Source organism: Vigna unguiculata, chromosome 6, assembly GCF_037176805.1.
Source record: "Vigna unguiculata cultivar grain cowpea cultivar isolate G323 ecotype 2 chromosome 6, ASM3717680v1, whole genome shotgun sequence".
NCBI classification, from domain to species: domain Eukaryota; kingdom Viridiplantae; phylum Streptophyta; class Magnoliopsida; order Fabales; family Fabaceae; genus Vigna; species Vigna unguiculata.
The window spans coordinates 8,999,262-9,023,666 of NC_140797.1; the positions used below are offsets into that span (position 1 = coordinate 8,999,262).

Here is a 24,405-nt window from a genome sequence, read left to right on the forward strand (position 1 = left end):
ATTTGCTGACGACCATTGTATTTTATTTTCAACTCTTTTGCTAAATTTATCGAAATTCTTCACTAGTTTATTTAGAAACCCTTACAAAATCGGAACAAGTGAACAAGTGAATATTAGAGACTCAAAGACCTTTACAAAAGAAATTGCTTTTGACATCTCAATTTTAAGTGAAATTTCATTTAGTATCCTCAGAATCTTTTCTTTTACCTTTATAAGCGTGGAAAAGTTCAAATTGTCTATGTATAAAAAATATTCCAGATTACATAATCTACAAGTTTATTTTGAATTATGCATTGTAATATTGAAAAATGTATTTTGGATTGTATAATCCAAGAATGTATTATAGATTGTACAGTTTTGTTCGACATGTATTTCTAAATTATATAATGTGGATACTTATTTCATTTTGGATTGTGCAATCCTAAATATTTTACAATTTATATAATATGAAAATGCGCTATAGATTAGCATGGATAAGTGCACCCTAGGAGCACTTGTTTTCTGTAATTGGTTTTTCTGGTAGTCTTTAGTCCTTCACTTGTAGTGCCTCTCAAAACAGTTTCTTACCTTGAACATAAAACTACATGTACAACCTATCAAAGTTCCAGGTAATGTCTTCCAAAGTAACCAACCACTTAATTCCTAACACCACATCACAATATCTAAAGGGTATACGAAGTATATTTGATGTAAATTCAGTGTTGTAGTGTTATGAAGCATCCAAGGAAATTGCTTAGCAGTTGAAGTAATAACTACCGGAGTGCTATCAGCTCATCCTCATATAGAAAATTACAGGTACTTCCTCTGTCAATAAGTATATGCAAGGGTTTTTGGTTATAGTAGCCTGCCACTCTCATGGTTTTGAAGCTAGCTATACCCATCAGGGCATTAACTGATATTCAGGGTCCAAGGAATTACTACCCTCTTCTTGAGTGTCCTCAAATTGATCCACCATTTTTACCTTTGTATCATTCATGTCTACCACATGAATCTCAGGTTTCTTCTATGTCAATGCATGTGTAGGGCTATATGTGAATTGGGAGGCTTGTCTATTAGGGTTATGTGCAAAAAAAATGGCTTTGTACTAGTTTGTGGTTTCTGGAATGTAGGAAAGGTTTTGGTAGTGATGTTTGAACCGTAGGCTGATTCATACAATTTAGCCAACTGAAATGCCTTTCTTATATCATAAGGTTTGAAACCTTCTAACAGTCATTTGAATGTCGTTTTTCAATCCTCCTAAAAATCAGCTTAACAAGTGAGCATCACTTAGGATTAATCTAAAGGTTATTATTGCATAGAAGTTTTCATGGTACTCTATCAATGCCTTAATTGCATAAGCTCGAACATGGGATTATCACATATTTCACCAAAACGGTCTATTATTAGTATTTTTCTAAGTTCAAGCCAATTAGTTCAAAAATGAGGTATGCCATTATAGTGCCTTCAAAGTGGATTACAACCAATGTTACATGAAAATCCTCACGTTTCACAATGATAGATCCATTATTAAATTGCATCATGTTATGAATAGTCAAAGTGTGAGTCAAAGTCCCACATTGGATAGAAAAGACAAAGTTAAATACTATATAAAAACAAAACCCATGACAATATTGCCTTAAGGTTTTAGGGTTAACGTAGTGTCTAAAGTCTTATATGTGTAAGACTAATGTCATATAACCATATATGCCGACTACAATTTCTCAATGACCATGACTATGACAATATGACCATGACCGTAACCCATATATATCCATATATATGAAAAAATATATAACCTATCACATCACCACTTAAGTGTAAAATATCAATTTGTGCCAACCACATTCCACAAGAATAATTGGAACTCGAAGGAAGATCTCCTTTTTGTAATGTCTCTAATATTCACCGATCAACTGAAGAATGAATTGCATGTTGAACTGGAGGTGTAATTTCCATTAGGTATGCTTCAATTTTAGACTTCATTCTATTCTCCAAACGTTCCTTTTGTTCACGTATGGCTACTTGACTACGAGTTGCTTCTGCCATAACTGTGGATGGAAGGTTAGTATTTCTGGATCCAGTTAGTATAGTAACTTCCAGAATGACTGTTCCGATTAAATTCAAAGCAAATTAGATCTATCAATCCAGAATATGTCATCAAATTAGTTATTCTGAGAAGAATATAATAATTTTTGTTAATTATTTTAAAAACAAAATATTGAAGGATAAAATGGTACATTATGTAAAATTGAGGGGGCAGGAAGAAGAATATGGGATGCAAGTGAAGATGGTACAAATACCCGAATATATAGTCAATGAATACTTTAAACATATACTTAAAAGCGAAAAAAATTATTTAATACCCTTAAAGTAAGTTCATTACACAAATAATTGTGACAATAATGCAAAGTCTTAAACCCAGACATCTTACCAACTGATACCTGAATTTTGACTATTAGTAAAGTAAATATATCACATTTTAATGATGAATTCTTATATTTAAGAGTACAAACCTCAAACTGATTCAATATATCAAAGTTGTGGTAATGCCAAATTATGTTGTCTAGATTACATAATGAAATCAATCTTCAAACATCCAGAATTGCTATCAGTTAATCTCATTGATGCTTAACGCCAAAACAAAACCATCCCAAAGACATGGATCGGTATACCATAAGATTCACCGGTTCAAGCTTTCACATTTAAGGATCGTTCAATTTCTTCTAAAGAACGACCCTTAGTTTCTACTATGAAGTAATAGGCAAATGTTGCAGCTGATAGGGAAACTGCTCCAAAGCTGGCATATATAGGTGCCACTCCAAATTTCTCCACCAACTCAAGGAAAAATAATCCCACAATAAAATTGCACACCTAGATATAAAGGACAAATTAAAATAAGCCCAAAAAATTCCATCACATTTAGCAACTAAATTGACATGAAAAAGCTTTCAATAGAGGAAAGGTTTCAATACACACCCAATGGGTAGAAAAACTTAATCCCATTATCTTCCCTCGTGTCCTCGTACTGCTAAGTTCTGATATAATGATGCCAGTTACGGGTCCAGCTCCAATTGCAAAAGAGAATATATACCTGTGGAATAATATAAAGGAAAAGTGGGCCTTCCTAGTGTGAATCTTGTAGAGAATATAAAATACGAGGAAAATCTTCAAGTTATCATCTATGTTCACGTTAATAAATAATAAAGGAATTATGCTAATAGTGGCAATTGCTTAATGTTGCAATGCTATAATAATGTGTTGCATGAATATTGTATATATAGCAGTTGAAAAACTGACTCCTTGGTTATTAGTTTTGTTACTATTACATATCTTAAATCGATTAAGAATAACGTAAAATTATAATTTATAAGTAAAGTGCAATCCTCACCTTACAAGTCAATTTTGAGAGGTTTTATTAAGCATAAACCCACTTATTAAGATGGCAACAAAACTATTCAGAGCCTATCTATAATCAAGTTTTTTGGGGCTATTATGCTACCCTTATCGAACTCTTGTTAGACGACATGTAAATATATCATCCTATGCTCAAGATCGACTAGGAATAAGGCCAGATTATAGTATATATAAGTGAGGTGCAAAGTTTATTTTACAATATGATTTTGAGAGGTTATGTTAGGCACAAACCTACATATTAAGATCTCAAATTTAAAAAAAAAAATGTTTTTTCAATATTTCAATAATGAGGCCATTAGACCTATAAATACACGAGCTTAATTTAGAAAATATACAGAGCTAGTTTTAAGGAAACAAATCCCTGTAATTGTGAGATTGTCTTTTAATACATAATCCTAGTTTTAATAGTAAGTCTTTGATACATTTCTTCGTGCACTACAATTTCATCCTTTGCAGTTCCTAACTTTATGTTTAGATCAATTGGAGTACTAGTTAGTCTGCAGGTTGTCTTCCTCGTTTTAATAACATACTTTTGTTGAGATGTGGAGATTCCTTTTTTGGAATGAGCCACTTCAATTTCCAAATAATACTTAAATCTTCCTAATGTCTTTATCTCAAATTCCATTTCAAGCATTGACTTAACATTTGCTGTTCCCTTTTGTCATCCACAGTTACTATAATATCATCATCATACACCAACAATATTGTTACCTCCCCTAAACTTGCAATGCACTTTCTCTCTCCTAAGCAAACTACCCTACATCCCACTACCTGCCTATGATGAGTTCTTGGTTTCCATCAATACCACCCACTTTAATATCAACCTTGTCCTCAAGGAAGAGGAAATAAACTTTCCCTTGATAGAAGTCGTTGTCTCCCCCATCCAGCCTTTTCAACAAGCTAAGATACTTGAGAATAAATTTATGAGAAGAGGTACTTCAGAGATCTCTCATGAATCTCGGTTGATTAATATATATCGTTGAGTAACAAGGAGATTTATTAATTAACCTGTCAATTGAGATATTGTAGGAACATGAATAGCAGTTATTAGGTTTGGTTTCTTAATTTTGATCAGCCACAAGAATATTGGGTGCCAAGGAACCTTAGTGCTATAGAAACTAGTGTAGGTTTGCCTATTTCTAAGGATTGAAATTTTGTGAAAATGAGCAAATGAAGTTGTATTATGATAATCATGCAGCTCTTAATACTGTCTCGAGAGAACTAAACATATGAAGATTGATTGTCATTTTCTTAGAGAGAAGTTGCTGTCCCAGATCTTATTACAGGGTTTGTCAATGCTAATGAACAACTCAGACATTCTAACTACATCTCCAAGAGGACTAAAGATCCAATGTATATGTTCCAAGCTGAACAAGCTTCCAGCTTGAGAGGGAGTGTTGAAATATAATGTTCTTTAATAAATATTTCCTTTGTGGGTACCCAGCTTTAGGATTAGGGTTTTAGTTAAATGCGTAGGCTTTTTTTGTATCCTATATATATATATATATATATATATATCAATAAAAAGCACAAAAGTGTAGGTTGAATACACTGTTTTCTATCCATCTTATTTGCTCAAGGAAAACCAAATCAACAAACAGGAAATGGATCAACGAAATGGAATAAAATTAATTCATATCTCCTCTGTTTATTGTAATGATTTGTTTTCTAAGTGGAGATAAAGCAACTGTGCTGTCTCAATCACACGATAGTTTAACATACCTATCTAGAGCCTCATTGTAACTCTATTAATCAATGAATATGAAAAATAAGTATTTCAAGATAGAAAAATAGAGAAAGAAGCAAATAAATTTGAATAGCATCTAGTAATTGTTGGCTAACTTTTATTGTGGATAGAAAAGCTAGGTTTATTTTGCAAAGACAAATGACAGTAGACTATTAGCAATGCCAAGTAAATGCTTACATAATAGTTCCTAGTATTGATAAGTTGTTGCTGAGTTGCTCGTCCAATGGACAGAAGACAGCAGAGGACACAAGAAACATTGAAATTGCCTACAAAGATGCACAGGTGAAAGTCAACTGCAATAGTCTTGGGCGAAAAGATAGACTCTTTAGAGATATATATGAAAGAGTTCAGTGTGTGCCTGTGATAGAAACTTATAACCATAACCCCGTTTTAATGATAATGTTCATCTTTTCATCTCCTACTGATGAGAAGGAGAGATCAGAATGTGAATAACAGAAACAAAAGTAGCAGCTGTCTCCTTTCCCCCATCACATTTTATGTTAGGAATATCATAACCAATAATGACATCAATAACAATATAACAACTCACTCAAACCTTTCATAACTCTGGTGTCTCACAACACCATTCACAAAGCCTATTGTATTAAACAACAATTTAAACATATCATCATAGGTTCAAAACATGTCATCACAACAATTAATACAATCACCACTTGAGCAACCACCCTTCCTGCTTCTCAAGCCTTACAGATAGGTTTCACTTGCCATCACTCTCCTTGAGAGCTTTCCCGACGAAGTATACAAGTGTCACTTTCCCTCACTCTCCTCGAGAGTTTCCTTGACGAAGTACATAGGTGCCACTTCCCATCAGTCTCCTTGAGAGCTTCCCCAACAAAATACATATGTGCCACTTCCCATCACTCTTCTCGAAAGCCCCCGGCAAAGCTCATCTCCGGTATAGTTACACAGAATTACCTTTTGCTCTACTCTCCCAGACACTTAGGGGTGGAGTCAACAGTCAAGGTCACACTCAAGCTCATCAGTAGAGACTGAGAGAGTGCCCACCTTTCGCTAAGTCACCACCACACAAGCATACATTTACATATCATTACAATCATACTAAATAACATCAACTCCACAATTTCTACTCATAAAATAATACATCACATAAAACATTGTTCACGTAACCCTTTACCCTCTCCACTTTCTTCCTCTCAATGTTCCTCCTTTCAATGATTATCATTACCTTAAAAATATACACTAATCGTCCCAAATTCCCAATATCGTAAGATTAAACTCTGAATTTATTCCATTCAATTCACATCAACTCACCAATTTTCTCAATTGATTCAACTTTTCTTAACATAAGCTTAACTCATTTTCCTTCATCTAACCTCAAAGAACCATTTCACTACATCAAAGAAAAACAAATCCATCACCCTTCAAACTTAATCACACTTTCAATACAATTACTGAGTCATTCTAATCCTACACCAATTATCATGATTTCATATATCACCATATATTCATACCACATAATATTAATTAGATCTTACTCAAAATAATGATCACATTTATGAAACAATATCTATCCATAAACCGAATAAAATAACTTAGCTTAATCATGTCATCTCTTACTATGAGAACTCAACAATCCATCATCAAAATAGTTAAATAACATTCAGAATATCCTCATGTTAAAGTGGAAATCCGTTCAATTTATTTACACACTAATCTCACTCAAAAACCATAAGTTTATACCTCATACATACTTTGACTCAAATCTTAAATTTTCCATCACAAAAATCTCTTAAAATCCTTGTAACTCTTAAACTCAATTTCCACCAATCACAACCCATTTGAATAACAACAATCACAAATTACCAATAAACACTTTTATTCCAAAGTCAAACCAAAAGCACAAATAAGTGCCTCACAACTAGCCAATAACTCAAATTAATAATGCTCTTCAAATTTAAAGAACCAAAAAAGAAAAACTTGTCAGAATATGTGAAAAATATTATATATTTATTGTACAATAAATATAGTATTATTTGAAATCCCTAAAATTAAGTGATTGGGATTAGGAGTAATTTGGCATATTTGCTCCTGATGTAGGATCTTTGTTTCAGGTAATATTTCTTTTATGAGTGCCTCATATAGTGGGAACTCTTGGATTGTGGATTCAGGAGCTACGGATCTTATGATGCATTTGTCTCAATTTTTTCATTCTTATATGCCATCTTCAAGCGATAGGAAAATTATTGTTGCTGTCAAGGAGCAAGCTGTTACAATAGCCAACATTAATTGTAGATTTTTTATTTATTGTGTCTTAATTAGTTGAGATTTTATTTTAATGTTAGGAAGATTGTAATAAGAATAAAATCCCGTAGTTATAGGGATTTATTCTTTCTAAGAATATGGTCCGTTACATATGTATATGTTTAAATAGGTCAGTTGACCTAATAATCATCAATAAGGAATAAACAGTTATTCCCTTCTGTTTACAAGATGGTATCAGAGCTCCTGATCCTAGGAGTCTCTGACCGTAGCCCAAAACACTAAATCGCAGTTGCCACTACTACGCAGCCTTTACCCATTCTGTTTCATCGTTGCCTCTTTTTTTTTCCACTGTAGCCTTCAATGCTGTTTTTATTTATTACTGCAGCCCATTGTTGCATCTTCAAGCAGTCTTCGTCACTGCATCTGCAATTGTCTTCCTGCAGCCTTCATTGCTGCACTTTATCTTTTCCATTCCATTATTCTTACTTCTATGGCCGAGGCGGTGAATTCTATCCCTGATTCAGGTGACAAATTCGTCCCTAATAATGAAGAATTGCAGAATATTCACTCTCCATACATATTCAACGGAAAGAACTATCTTAAGTGGTCCCAACTTACACGAACCATATTAAAAGGCAAAGGCAATCATCTTACAGAAAATCCTCCTAGTGAAACAGAAACCAAATTTAGATCATGGGAAGAAGAAGATTCAATGATTATGGCGTGGGTTTGGAATTCTATGATACTTGAGATTAGTGACACATGTATGTTTCTAAACTCAACCAAAGAGATTTGGGAGGCAGTCGAACAAACCTACTCAAAGGCTAAGGATGCTGCCCAAATATATGAGGTAAAGGTAAAAACTATGGGAGCTAAATGTTAGAAGTGGGTTTTAAAGCCTAACTCAACCTCACAAAACCAGCTTGTAAGGTGAGATTTGCACCTCATTTATATACTATGAATTGGCCTTATCTCTAGTCGATGTGGGACTTCCAACACACCCCCTCACGCCGAGGTATATTCATCTCGTGCGTGGGACAAGAAATTAGTGGGTGGTTCGTTAGCGGCCCGATTTCGGGTGGAACAAAATGTCCAAGAAATCTCGCTAGGATAGGCTCTAACTTTGGCTCTGATACCATGTTAGAAGTGGGCTTTTAAGCCTAACTCAACCCCACAAAACCGGCTTGTAAGGTGAGATTTGCACCTCACTTATATACTATGAATTTGCCTTATCTTTAGTCGATGTGGGACTTCCAACACTAAACAAGGCAATAAATTTGTCATAGAATATGCTAATCAGCTCAAGTCCCTGTGGATGGAATTGGATCATTATTGTGTGATAAAAGCAAAGTGTTCAGAGGATTCAGTGCTACTCAATGAGTATATTGAGCAAGACCGTGTATATGATTTCCTAGTTGGCCTAAATCCTGAATATGATCAAGTTCGGATTCAAATTCTATGCAAAGAAAGAGTTCCAAGTCTGAATGAAGTCATAGCCATTATCCGAAGTGAGGAAAGTAGAAGAAATCTGATGTTGGAAATTCCTACTACTGAGAGTACCGCAATGAAGGTAAAAGAGGGAGCAACAATGGTGGTTAACCAACAGAAGAACAATTTTCCTGCGGGGTAAAAGAAACAAGAAGTGTGGTGTTCTTATTGCAAGAAACCACGTCACACAAAGGAGAAGTGTTGGAAACTACATGGGAAACCACCAAACCGAGAATGGGGCAGCCAAAAATTTCATAACCAAAAGAGGGGAGGCCAAGGACAAGTAAAATCTGTAACCGGGCATAATGAAGAGATGGGGAAACTGAATCATGAAGAGATAGAAAGAGTAAGATCCTTTCTAAGTAAGATGGACAAGTCTACAGGTATACCTTGATACATTCTGGTAAGATTACATATTCTCTTGGCTTTAATGTTTCGGATCCAAACTTTTCACACTTGTGGATATTAGATTCAGGAGCCACAGACCATATGACACCTCTACCTCTATATTTTTCCACCTGCCTATCCTAGCAATAAAAAAGTTTCTACAGCTCATGGAACGCTTATAACTACAGCTGGACAAGGAGAGATCCACATAAACCCATCCCTCACATTAAAAAATGTCCTTCATGTTCCTAAATTATCCACTAATCTCATTTCTATTCAAAAACTTACAAAGAATCTCTCCTGTAGTGCTATATTTGACAGCAATGTGTATTTTACAGAACAGGAACTCGAGGAGGACGATTGGACGTGCTATAGAATGGAATGGTCTTTACATAGAAAATCCCAATTTGTCTACCAAAAGTCACTCTCTTGTTACAAAATCTGCCATGACCGATAAAGAAAAAATTCATCTTCACCACTGTCGAATGGGGCATCCTTCATTTCAAATTGTAAAAACTATCTTTCCCTCTTTATTTGAAAACATAGATATAAGGAGTATGTGTTGTGAAGTTTGCGAGTTAGCCAAACATAGACTTCTCCCTTTTCCTATTAATAATAAACTATTGATCAACCTTTTTCTCTTGTTCATACTGATGTCTGGGGTCTTGCGAATATTCCAACTTTTTCAGGTGCTAAATGGTTTTTAACTTTTATTGATGATTGTACTAGAGTTACTTGGATTTTTTTATTAAAACACAAATCTGAAGTCAGTTCCATGTGTATAAATTTTGTCTCAATGATCACAACTCAATTTGGTGTCACCATTAAGAAAATCAGATCTGATAACACCAAGGACTATTTTAACATAACTCTAAATTCTTTTTGTAAAAAAGAAGGTAATATTCATGTCTCGTTCACACACCTCAACAAAATGGGGTGGCTGAGAGGAAAAATGGGCATCTTCTAAATCATACTAGAGCCCTTCTTTGTCAAAATCATGTCCCAACAAATTTTTGGGGGGAAGCTATTCTCACTGCCACATACCTAATCAATCGTTTACCCTCAAAACTTCTAAATTTACAAAGTCCTATGCAGGTCCTGTCCTCATTCTATCCCCACATAGAGTCCTCAAACAAACTTCAACCTAGAATATTTGGGTGTGTAGCATTTGTCCATGTTTACAATAATGAAAGGGGAAAACTTGATCCTAGAGCTGTCAAGTGTGTTTTTGTAGGTTACTCAAATACACAAAAAGGATATAGATGTTACCACCCTATATCTAGAAAATTTTATGTGTCTAGAGATGTTACCTTTCATGAACAGGAAAGTTATTTTAAGGAATCTCATCTTCAAGGGAAGAGTATAACAAAGGAAGATGAATCATTAAGGAAAGATGAGCTTCTAATATTCTCAAGACCTGAGATTAATCCTAGTGTGGTGAACGTGGACAAACATGAAAATAGTCCAACCCAACCTGAAATTGAAATACAACCAGAGACCGAAACTACTGTCACCAAAACTCAGCCTGAGATTGAACCTCAACAAATTGAAAGCCAATCTGAAACTGAGATTACTAATGGTAGAAAAATTGGAAAAAATCTGGTGTATTCAAGGACAAAAACGAGGGCCATTCCAGCTTCTAGTCATGTTCAAGAATCCAATCCGGTACCACTATATGAGGTCACATCTACTAGTCCTGTAAATTTGTTTAATGAATGTGATGCTGGAATTTTGGAAACCTCAGAAGTACAACAAGAAAACCTTAGCCTACCCAACGAGCTTGACCTACCTATTGCTCTTAGAAAGGAAACCAGAACATGCACTAAAAAACCTAATTATCCTTTATCAAACTTTCTATCCTTCACACAGTTCTCTCCTACCCATAAAACTTTCCTTACAAATCTGAATAACATATCCACACCATCTTCTGTATCTAAAGCATTATCTAATACAAAATGGAAACAAGTCATGGATGTTGAAATGGAAGCACTGAACAAAAATAAGACCTGGAAGCTTGTTATCTTACCTAGAGGGAAAAAGGCAATAGGGTGCAAATGGGTATTTACTGTGAAGTATAAAGTAGATGGAACAATTGAACGATACAAGGCAAGGTTAGTGGCTAAAAAAATTACATAGACATATGGAGTGGATTACTTGGAAACTTTTGCTCCGGTTGCAAAAATGAATACGGTCAGAGTCATATTATCATTAGCAGTGAATAATGGTTGGGACTTACAACAATTTGATGTAAAGAATGCATTCCTACACGGAGATCTTGAAGAGGAAATTTACATGGAGTTACCGAATATGAAATTAGGAAGTATGGAGGAGAATGTGGCTGTGGATTAAGGGATGTATCAGAGACTTGTAGGCAAGCTCATCTACTTATCCCTACCAGGCCAGACATTGCTTTTGTTGTCAGCCTAGTAAGTCAATTTATGCACCAACCAAAAAGAGGCACATTTACATGTTGTCTTCAGAATTATTCAGTATCTAAAAGGTACTCCAGGCAGAGGGATTTTGTTCAGAAAAAACCAAAGCCTAAGTATTGAATCATACACTGATGCAGATTATGCTGGGTCAATTGTGGACCGGAGATCAACCACTGGATATTGCACATTTCTTGGTGGCAATTTGGTGACTTGGAGAAGTAAGAAGCAGAATGTCGTGGCAAGATCAAGTGTTGAAGCAGAATTTAGAGCCATGGCTCAAGGAATATGTGAACTTCTATGGCTAAAGATTATACTAGATGATTTGAAGATAAGATGGGAGAAACCTATGAAATTATACTGTGACAATAAATCTGCCATTAGTATAGCTCATAATCCAGTACAACATGATAGGATTAAACATGTTGAAGTGGATAGGCACTTTATTAAGGAAAAACTGGAAAGTGGGTTGATTTGTACTCCTTTTGTATCTACACAAGATCAACTTGCAAATATCCTTACTAAAGGTTTACACAGTATCACGTTTGAAGGAATTGTATCCAAGTTGGGAATGGAAAATATTTATTCACCGGCTTGAGGGGGAGTCTCAAGGAGCAAGCTGTTACGATAGCCAACATTAATTGTAGATTTTTTATTTATTGTGTCTTAATTAGTTGAGATTTTGTTTTAATGGTAGGAAGATTGTAATAAGAATAAAATCCCGTAGTTATAGGGATTTATTCTTTCTAAGAATATGGTCCGTTACATATGTATACATTTAAATGGTCAGCTGACCTAATAATCATCAATAAGGAATAAACAATTATTCCCTTTTGTTTACAAGAGTTTCCAATGGATCTATGGCCACTATTGCAGGATATGGAACTATCCAATTATCCTCCAATCTTATTCTTAAAAATGTTCTACATGTACCGAAACTCTAAACCAGTCTTATCTCCATAAAAAAAACTAACCCATGACCTCAATTGCTTTGCAATTTGTTCTACATCATTTTAGGATTGGACTTGCTAAAGAAAAGGATGGTCTTTACTACTTGGAGGCATCTAAAGAATCCAGAGGAGACCAACCAATGTCGCTTCTCAGTACGTCAAATAAGGACACCCTATGGCTATGTCACTATTGGCATCCATCATTTAATGTTTTGAAAATCATGTTTCCACACTTATATGAAAACTCAGATACCTCAAAATTCCACTGAGTCTTGTGAATTAGCTAAACATACTCGTGCATATTTTCCAAGTAGCAACAATAGAAGCTCTCAACCTTTTCAATTGATCCATAGTGATATATGGGGACCATGAAGTGTACCTAATATTTCTGGGGCACTCTGGTTTGTAACTCTTATTGATGATTGTACTAGGGTTACTTGGCTCTATTTGCTCAAACAAAAGTCTGATGTAAGCACTATCATTCCCATATTTCACTCAATGATTAAAAATTAGTTTGGGGTTAATATTAAACGGTTTAGGTCTGACAATGCTAGGGACTATTTCAACCAAACTTTGTTCTCTTATTTCCAATCCTATGGGATCATTCATGATTCTCATGTGTCTATACCCCTCAAGAAATTGGAATGGCAGAGAGGAAAAATGGCCATCTTCTTAAGACAACACAAGCACTTCTTTTCATAGGGAAGGTTCCAAAAAATTATTGGGGAGAAGTTGTTCTCACTACCACATATATAATAATAAATAGACTTCCCTCACGTACCCTTGAAACCAAGATCCCAGTTGAAATACTAAATAGTTTTTTCCTTGATGGTCTCATTCCTAGGATATTCAGATGCACGACTTTTGCTCATGTCCCTAGTCAAAACCTAGACAAACTTGAACCTCGGGCTATTAGATGTGTCTTTCTTGGTTATTCAGCAACTAAAAAAGGTTACAACTGTTTTAATCCTACTACTAAAAAATGGTATATCTTTGCAAATGTCACCTTCCTTGAAACACCCTTTTTTCTCTAATCTGAGCCCTTTATTATATCCATAACTGAGCCGCCAACTGAACAAATTAACTTTGGGTCAGAATTAGAAGCTGAACTGATACAAATTTTTCCACTGAGACCACTTGAGTACAAAGAGAAGCCACCCAAACTGTCACAGGACCTGTCCCGAGAGATGGTTCAAGATTTAGCAATGTCTACACAAGGAGAAAAAGCATTCCAGACATGCTGCAATTCCATGAATCCAACCCTAGTTCTGAGCCAAAAAATGTAGAGAGATCTGAACCAGACAACGAGGAAACATTCGACTTTAAAAAAGACCTTGATCTTCCAATAACCATCTTAAAAAGTACCAGAAACTGCCCAAAAAAACATTTCTATCCTCTATCAAATTATGTTTCACTTGATAGATTATCAACTAACCATAAGAGCATTTTTGTTAGCTTGAGTTCTGTTATTATTCCTAATAATGTTGCTGAAGCTTTAGCAAAGAAAGAACGGAGAGATGCCATGAAGGTGGAGATGGAAGCATTGGAGAAAAACAATACATGGGAAATCGTGGACAAACCCAAAGAAAATATATTGTTGACTACAAATGGATATTCACAGTAAAATATAATGTTGATGGATCTTTGGAAAGGTACAAAGCCAGGTTGGTGGCCAAGGGATACACTCAAGCTTACGGAATAGACTGCGATGAGACCTTTGCACCGATTGCCAAGATGGATACTTTAAGGATCCTTCTGTCCTTAACTGCCCACTTTGACTGGAAACTTCTACAATATGATGTTAAAAATGTGTTTCTTCATGAAAAACTAGAGGAAGAAATCTACATGAATATCCCTTGGGTTTGAAGGAGACCGGCAAAATAAGCTGTGCTGACTCCAAAAGGCACTTTATGGATTGAAACAATCCCCTAAAGCCTAGTTTGGGAGGTTCTCCAAAGCTATGAAGAGATTTGGCTACAAACAAAGCCAAGGAGATCACACGTTGTTTACTAAACATTCATAAACATTTGAGGTAACAATTCTTTTAGTTTATGTTGATGATATTATAGTAACTAGCAATGATGAAAACGAGAAGGAGACACTGAAACAGAGACTGATCCAGGAATTTGATCTCAAAGTGCTTGGAAGATTGAAGTATTTCCTAGGGATTGAAGTAGTATATTCTAACTAGGGAATCTTTATATCCCAACAAAAATATATAACTAATTTGTTGGCAGAGACAAGAACTATTGGGTGCAGACCCACTTTAACTCCAATGGATTCTAATCACAAGCTATGTAAAATTGAGGAGGAACCAACAATAGACAAAAAAATGTGTCAGACACTAGTTGGAAAACTAATATATTATGCATGAACCAAAGGAATCTCATCTTCAAGCTGCTTACATGGTTCTGCATTACTTGAAGGGCAATCCCAGAAAGGGAATTTTGTTCAAAAGGAATGAACGACTTAATCTTGAAACCTACACCGATGCAGATCATGCTGGTTCTCTTGTTGATAGAAGATCAACAACCCGATATTGTATTTTCTGTGGTGGAAACTTAGTGACATGGAGGAGTAAAATACAGAATATGGCGGATAGATCATCAGCTGAATCAGAATTCAGGTAAATTGCTCAAGGAGTATGTGAGTTATTATTACGGATAAAACTTACAACCATAGCTAATCATGATCACATACATACAAAAATAAACAAGATAAGCTCTCCTTACAAAATCAACACAAGCACAAGCAATAGAAGGAACAAAAACAGTTAGCTCCCTTACCTGGAATATTACTTCAACTCTAACCCTTGATACTTCACGACTTCGTTATTGCTCTTAATGCTAAAAAGCTCACTAATAAAAACCCTAATTACTCTTGAGGTCTTATTTCATGTTTACTACTCTTGTCCAATCCCAAAGAAACAAGCTCAAATTTATTAATCTTCCAAATTTAATTTTAGTAAATCTCTAAAATAAAAATGTTGCTCTTGGGAGTTGAAACCAATACCTCCATATGTTAAACAATACTCTAACTAAATGAGCTATGTGAAGAAATGGACTTCAAACCTAACTCAACTAAACAAGACTAGCTTGTAAGGTGAGATATGCAATCACTTATTCTAAAAATTATAATTTAAATTCATAATTCTACTTAATTAAATTTCCAAAGGTCTTACACACTCCCTTTCTCAACGAAAAATTAATAAAACAAAAAATCACACCAATCCCCACTCACTAAAGATAAAGAAGTCCTACTTAACGAAAATAACTAATCTCTTGACCCACTCAACTGATATTTACAATTTTAACCTTTCCCCTTTCTTTCTTTCTATAACAAGCTTGCAGAGGATTTTTCAATTTTAGAAGTTCCCTAAATTCTTTCCTAACATTTTATTTGCCTAACTAACAAGAAAGTCCCTCAAATCCTTGCCATATTAACTTTCAGTAGTGCTCCTCAGTATGAATATTCCCTTAATTTCTTAGTTTCACCTTCCTCCAATCCCTCATTGCCACTTGTTGCCATTGTTATTTTTCTCCTCCTCAACCAAATGGTTTCCCTTCTTTCTCTTGTGCAGTATTAGACCTTTATGATTTATTGTTTGGCCTACAGGACTCCTCCTATAAGTGGGTAATGGTAAGGGGCTAATCATCATCTGTCCAACTTACAAGAAATGAAGGGGAAACACTTGGAGGAGAGTTTTCTCTCCAAACCATATTTATTGAATAAAATTCATCCTCTTCTTTCATATTCTTGATTCTTAGTTTGTAATTTATTGAATAAAGTACATGTCTTCTTTCATATTCTTTATTCTTAGTTTGTAACAGATTTCTTCTTTTGTTCCCAGATAATTACAATTCATGAAGTTATGAATATCCTGTAAACACTCACCATTCCTAGGTAGCTTCCTATTAGAAGTTTCTGTCTCCCTTCCCTATCAATTAAGTATAATGCACAAAGTGCACCTGAAGAGAAACAAAAGATAAGAGCAATCAGAACCAGATTTCTAGAAGAAATTTATATTCATTAGTAGAGAAAAGTCCAAACCTGCAAAGTTAGTAAGCCCAACAAACAAGCTTGCTACAGCACCACTTTCAACTCCAACTTCTTGAAAGGTCAACGATGAAAAATAAAGAACTCCATTAATGCCTGCAAACTGCTGCAGTACAAAAAGAGCACCTCCAATAAAGGCAACTGCAATCATACAAGAAAACCCACACAAATTTTATACATCCAAGTTTCAAGTAGCATGCACAAGTAATGATGATAAATATGTACTTGTGTATAAAAGAAGAAAGTTCTGTTTTATGGATCTTGACTTGTTAATTTTAAGTGCTTGACTTGTTAATTTTAAGTGCTTGACTTGTTAATCAATCAATTAGGCTACTAGGACAGGGTAAAGTATAATTTTCCAATCGGTGAATGCAGCCTACTATCTAATACTTATAGCCAACACCACCTCTACACAACCTCTAGAGTGTGGCTCCTCCAAGATCTCTGACCATCTGCTGTCTGAATCGCTACCATCACTCTTGCATACTGACTGAAATTCCTCAATTGCGCTATCAATTTCGGATTCCCCCCAAAGCTCACGTATTACTGTTTTAGCATCATTTATTCTCCCAGCCTGAGCAGAAATGTTAAAAGCTGTATAAAGTGTAACAGTATATATATAAATAAAAAGCTACTACCTTGCAAAGCCACCGTGGACTATCAACAGTAAACTGCATACCAATTGCAACCAGAATACCTGGGATGCTAGCAATATACAGCATTGTCCTCCACCTGAAATATGTTTTGTTGGAACAAAATATACATTATTTGGAAAACAATTTTGAAAACTAAAGCCATATAATTGATGGAAGAATCAACGTGAATTTGCATGAGCACACACAATTTCAAATTGTGTTTATAATTCTTCCACTTTATAAACACAATTTGGAAAGTAAACTAAATTTTGCATTTTGATAATGGAAGGGAATATGTACACCATGACATGTCTAAATTCCTTTCTGAAAATGGTATTGTTTCCGAGCTTGTGTGTGCATATACCATGACAATATAACATTATTAAGATGTCTGTTTCTAAATCTTATTGGGAAGAGGTTGTCCCAACTATTGCCTATCTTATCAACTGATTATCCTCTTGAGTTCTATATGGACTTAATCCTATTGAATCTCTATCTTTTATTTTTCCATCTATTCATTTTCTCTTTAGCCTTCATTGACGGGTATTGAGATGTATTGTGTTTGTCAATGTTCATAGTCATTAAAGCTTTTTACCTTTATGGATGTCACTTTTCATGAATCTAAATGTTTTAAAATGTGTCAGCTTAAAGGGAAAGTGATTCTTTCAGATCTCTTAGAGTTGTCTTTTGTCCCTTTGGCATCCCAAACTAATACTACCTTTGGTACTCCTAGCACATCTCCTTGTACATTTCTCAGTTTACTTTACACAACAACGAAAGTTGCAATTAAATCACACGGTCAAAGGCTCCAAGGATCAGAAACTCTGATACCATCTCAAGTCTCCTTACATACATCTGAATGTGTGTGTGTTTGTGTATAGAATTGTATATGTTCTGATTGTATTGTGTGTATAATGCACAGCACACAATATGTATTTATACTATTGAATAGAATCAATTACAATAAAGGCTCATAATAATATAGAATCAATCACCCTAATTTACGAGATTATGTAACGGTTGATTTCCTAGAAATCTGTAACTGCGGTTATATTCTGACACTCTGATAGAAACTAGGAAAAACTGAAAAAGATAGTATGTATTATTCAGCAATTTATGCAGTAAAACAGTAATGGGCTATAATTCTGCAGCAACACAATAATTCCAGAGTCATAGACTCCTCCAGAGAATACCTCTCCTTCCACTCCAAAAGACTAACTAACCCCCCTCCACCACTCTCCTCTCTCTCATATACCCAAACCCACCAAAATAGAATCTTTTACACGTCAGCCCTGCTTCCTAACTAATTTCTCACTCCTTCCCCATTTGGCCCCACTTTCTTTCTTCTGGTATAAACATTCCATATCTTGGGCCTAGTGTCAATAATTGTGCCTTGTTGAGTAACAGGCCCATGCTCCTTTCTCACTGTATGACTCTTATTTGGAGTCCTATCACACTCCCCCTCAAGCTGGAGCATATATTGTTAAAAATGTACTCAATCCGAGATCCTCTAAGGGACTTGGTGAATACCTTAGCTAGCTGATTGCTAGAGTTGACAAAATCAATAGTGATTTCTCCATAGAGCACCTTTTCTCTAACAAAGTGACAATCAATTTCAATGTGTTTGGTTCTTTCATGGAAGACCAGGTGTGATGCAATGTGAAGTACAGCTTGATTGTCACAAATAAGCTTTGCTTCAGCCTAAGCCACGTAAGCTCACAAGTGGCTGCTTCCATAACATGGTATTCTGCTTCTACACTAGATTTGACAACTATATTTTGCTTCTTGCTCCTCCATGTGATAAGACTACCTCTGATAAGAACACAGTACCCAGAAGTGGATCTTCTATCTGGTGATCCTGCCCAATCCGCATCAGAGTAACAAGTGATCTTAGTACTGCCTTTGTCTTCATATAATAATCCTTATCCTAGAGCCTTTTTTATGTAACGAAGAATACGTGTCACAACATCCCAATGGCTATCACAAGGAGCATTTAGAAATTGGCTTACCACACTAATCGCTGAAAGTAATGTTGGGTCTGGTGATGGTAAGATAGTTAAGTCTACCTACCAAGCGACGATATCTTTTCATGTCTTTCAATGGCTCCTCCTGACCCAAAAGAAGCTTGATATTGGGATCCATAGGAGTATCACAAGGACGACAATCAAGCATAGCAATTTCAGTAAGAATGTCCAGGGCATACTTACGTTGATTAATGACAATTCCAGAAGCAGATTGAGCAACTTCAATGCCTAAGAAATATTTGAGAGGGCCCAAATCTTTAGTATGAAATTGCTATGAAAGGGTGATCTTTGAATTGTCGAATTCCAGGCTCATCATCACCCGTGATGACAATGCCATCAACAAAAACAAGGTAAATGCACTTGCCAAAAGAGGATTGGAAGTAGAAGACAGAGTCCAAGGAGGTTGCTTAAAAGCATAGAGAGACCATTGAGTCTTACAAACAAGACGAGAATCATTGGGAGCAAGGAAACCAGGAGGTTGTTGTTGGGAATCCAAGTGTGAGTCTAAGTCCCACATTGGCTAGAAATGAGGAAATATAGCACTATATAAGGATAAAGACCCATAAATTCATTGCCTTAAGGTTTTTGGTTGATAGTGGTGTCAATACCTTTTGTGGTTGAGCTCAAGTCTCATTGGTATTGTATCTCCCTAGTGAAACCCCCTCTATAGACCTAACAACTGGTATTAGAGCCAATGGTTAAAACCGGCTCAAGCAAGTGTAGGTCCTTGTATCGAAAGTCTTCCTGACAAGGATTCCAGGTAAGCGTGTCCCGTTAAGATGAACGACGGTACGAGAAGGGGTACTTGTTGTTGGGAATGCTTCCATTGGAGGGGGAGTGTACCAATGTGGTTGAAGGGACTCACCCTTGAGGGAGAGATTGTTAGGAATCCAAGTATGAGTCTAAGTCCCACATTGGCTAGAAATGAGAAAGTAGAGCACTATATAAGGATAAAGGCCCATAAACTCATTGCCTTAAGATTTTGGGTTGAGAGTAGTGTCAATACGTTATGTGGTTGAACTCAAGTCTCATTGGTGTTGTATCTCCAGTGAAACCCCCTCTATAGACCTAACAATTGTTCCATATAAACTTCTTCCTACAATTCACCATGTAAATGCATTTTCAATATCTAGCTGATGAAGAGGCCAATGATGAATAGCAGCCATAGCTAGAAAGAGACGAACAAAAGTTATTTTGGCCATAGGAGAAAGGGTGTCCCCATAATCTACACCAAAAATTTGTGTATATTGGCGACCAAACGAGCTTTTAACCGATCAATATGACCATCAGGTCTAATTATCTGTATAAACCCAATGAAAGCCAATAGTTTGATTGCCAGGAGGTAAACGAACAAGTTCCCATGTGCCATTAGAATGGAGTAAAGATCTTGTGTTGAATATAAGAGTGTGAGGAACCTGATTATTAAGGACAGAGGAAGGCATGCGGTTGATCAAATAACATGCTGTCAAAATGAAATCAACCCAGAATCGAAGAGGAATATTGTGGTTAAGAAGAAGAGTATGGGCAGTTTTAACCAAGTGTCGACTCTTTCTTTCAGCGACACCATTCTGTTGTGGTGTGGGAGAGCAAGATGTTTGATGGAGGATACTGTGTGAACTCAGAAAAGACTGAAATTGGGAAGAAATATATTCATGAGCATTGCCAGTGCGTAAAATTTTAATAGATGTGCCAAATTGATTTTGAATTCTAGTCGAAAAACCTTGGAAAATAGAAAAAACATCAGAACGATTTTTCATCAAGAATACCCAAGTAAATCAAGAGAAATTGCCAATGAATGTAACAAAGTAATAAAAACCCAAAGTAGAACAGACAAGACTAGGATCCTAAATATCGGAGTGAACTAAGGCAAAATGTGGCAAAGCACTTTTATTAACCGACAAGACTCACATTGAAAAGATAAACTATGTGAAAGACCGGGAATCATGAGACGCATTTTGGTAGGATTAGGATGACCTAAGTGTTGATGCTCAAGAGCATGAGACACAATGGAGATACAAGCAACCGATTGTGACAGATAGTATAATCCTCGAGACTCATGTCCGGCTTCAGATAGTATTAACAAAAAGAACAGAGTAATTTTGGGTGCGAGTGAGCTTGCTTATGGAGATTAAATTAAAGGACAACCAAGAATATAAAGCACAAAATCTAGGGTAACATTAAAAGAAGGATGTGTTTGACCAATGCCATGAACTTTTATTTGAGAGCCATTTGCCATGGTAACGGAGGGTAAAGAATCCAAATAAGTGAGTTGAGAGAAAAATGACTTGTTACTAGACATATGATCATAGGCACCAGAGTCAAGAATCCAAGGTCCAAGGGAGGAGGACTTGGAAATACAGGCTATAGGATTACCAGATTGAGTAATGACGACGACAAGTTGTGTAGGCTGCATGGCTGCCTTGTATTGGAGAAACTCATTACAGGCATCAACTGAAATTGAAACCTTATCTGATGGTTTTGGAGGATTCACTTGAGGAATATTAGTTGTCTTGTGTTATTGTCGTGCCTTTGTATGACATTCTGCCTCAGTATGGCCATATCATAGAAAAAAGTTGCAACAAGGGCATTTATCACGATATCTACAACTTGAGTGTGAGCTTTTGGAATCCATGGGACAAGTACCTGAAAAGGGCTAAAACGGGGGGCCTGGGTGTAAGGAAGGAGATAGAGGGAGAGCCAACAAGTGAGTTGCGCCGGAACAATGAACAAAACGCAAGCAGAGACAAGTGCTGAGACAGACGCGCCAGAAAGAAACTACGCGTGAGGGTGAGTGCAGCGGCGGATTGGAACGATGAACAAAGTGCAGCGTGGTCATTGGAGGCAAACGGTCCGGATCACAATAGGCACATAATAAATATGGAATCAATCACCCTAATTTACGAGATTATGTAACGGTTGATTTCTTAGAAATTTGTAACCACTGATTATATTCTAACAATATGTATGTATGTATGTATATATATATATATATATATATATATATGTGTGTGTGTGTGTGTGTGTGTGTGTATATATATATATTTACGTTGATTGGATAATTTAGGAAACAAGCACAACCTATTCTAGGAAACAAATCGTTGAGATTGTGGGATTGATATGCTAGTAATACAACCAAAATACAACCAATATACAAAATTGAAACTAATAGAATTAAAATCTAAAACTTCCTATAGTATTGTGACAGAATAAAAACTAAAACTTAAAACATCTCAACACTCTCCAACCAATTTAACATGAAAATACAAGTCAAAATTGTGATTTACACACCAAACACATGAATCTACAAGGAAAAAATACAAAGAAACTCACCAGTGTGGATCATTCTCAGAGGGTATTCCAAGAATTAGTGAAGTAATAATGCCAAGGCAAGTGCCAATTTGGCATAAAGACCCAAGGGCACCCCTATATTTTGTTGGAGCTACCTATACCACATGATAGCAAAGAGTCATGAGTGAGAAAGGCTTGTTATTTTTGTTTTAAAATGTCTTTCCTCGACATATCAAAAACAAAAGCACAGAAAAAAAAAGAAGAAGCATAAACCATCTTCGTTAGAAAGGACCAAACACATTGAGATTGACTGTTATTTTATTCGAGAAAAGATCAAGAGACATCAAGACTGAGTCTGTTAATTCAAGTGATCAATTAACAGATATTTTCACAAAATCTTTACAGGGACTTAGAATTGATTATATTTGTAATAAGCTTGGTACATACGATTTATATGCACCAACTTGAGGGGGAGTGCTAAATATTGTTAAGATATTATTAGTTACAACATATTTTTAGTTACAAAATCTTATGTTAGTCACAATAATGTGTATTTGGGCTTAGTCCATATTTTCCTTTATTATTCTTCATTATAAATATATTACCCTATGTATATATTAATCCTATACCTATGTGTATATTTTCCTATTTTCTTAATTTTTACTAAAAATATGTTATTTCTCCTTATGCCAAATGTTAGATATATCGCATTAATTAAGGAAACATAACGTCTATTGTTTATTAGAGAAAATAGATATTGTTTGATATTTGTAGATATTGTTTATTACAATATCTTCTATTTACCATATTTATGTTTGGTTGTCATATTTACTTATATCACTCTTTATTATAAATACATTCATCCTATGTGTATTTTAGACACACGGGAGACTAACCCTATATAATTTTCCTCAATATTCAACACCAAATGATAAATGTCATTTGGGGTGTCAACAGAACTAAGATGCCAAAGTACACATTGATGCCTAACATGATTTTTATTTAAAAAAAATAAAGAGGGAGATTTGAGGAAGAAAAGTAATCTAATCTTATTTCTTAATAATTAGATCAAAGTTTACACTAAAGTATTTATAGTCTCAGTACAGCTATCATAGTGACAGTTGTATAACTGAAAATATTAACGGCATATAGTCATGTATGTAACAGACTTACTACTTTGTTAAGAACTAATTGCCCAAGAGACAGTTGAATAATGACTCTTCCATTATGAGTAACATAAAGGTATTAGGAGTAAAGGGTAAACTGTACAGATGAGATAAGTCGGACAAGAAAATGATTATGTACAAAGCTAAAGTTGATATCCACATGTACCTCAGATATATATATTGGAACAAGAACCGTATTCACACCTATACCAAGACCAACAAGAAATCTTCCCCCAATTACCTCATTCAAGGAGTGAGCTTGTGCACTGTAAAACAATTAGAACATGTATGTTAACAATATGAGTTATAGCAAAGGACCTACAATTTCACATCAAAAAGCTTGCAGTCTGTGGGCAAATATGCATTGATGATCAAATTGGAAAAGTCAATTATGTTATAATCATAAATGACATATCCGTAATAAATCATGTTTTCGAACAAACAGTTAAAAATAGTAGCTAACAATGCAATAGTAGAATAACTTTACACGCTAGTTGCTTTTCAAAACAAGGGAAATAAGTTTGGGCATTTAAGTTAGCTCAAGAAAGTTTAATTATGAGAAACATGTGATACTGAACAATCATTGACTCCATACGCC

General features: G+C 35.4%; 1 protein-coding gene across 9 annotated transcripts in view; it reads right to left on the reverse strand.

Annotated features, from left to right (window-relative positions):
* Positions 1–2,315: 2,315 nt before the first annotated feature.
* Positions 2,316–24,405, reverse strand: part of LOC114188717 (Major facilitator superfamily protein) — a 34,717-nt gene continuing 12,627 nt past the window's right edge. For 5 of the 9 annotated variants that reach the window (XM_028077343.2, XM_028077344.2, XM_085675254.1 and 2 more), the window contains 9 exons: positions 23,974–24,073; positions 22,684–22,796; positions 17,333–17,426; positions 17,112–17,268; positions 16,689–16,835; positions 16,533–16,606; positions 5,318–5,406; positions 2,956–3,070; positions 2,316–2,850 (listed from right to left, as the gene is read on the reverse strand). In XM_028077343.2, the coding sequence (XP_027933144.1) occupies positions 2,668–2,850; positions 2,956–3,070; positions 5,318–5,406; positions 16,533–16,606; positions 16,689–16,835; positions 17,112–17,268; positions 17,333–17,426; positions 22,684–22,796; positions 23,974–24,073 (1,072 nt within the window). In that variant the 3' untranslated portion in view covers positions 2,316–2,667. Of the gene's footprint in view, positions 2,851–2,955; positions 3,071–5,317; positions 5,407–16,532; positions 16,607–16,688; positions 16,836–17,111; positions 17,289–17,332; positions 17,427–22,683; positions 22,797–23,973; positions 24,074–24,405 lie in introns of all 9 variants that reach the window. The other 4 variants (XM_085675253.1, XM_085675252.1, XM_028077340.2 and 1 more) reach the window with 3 other exon arrangements.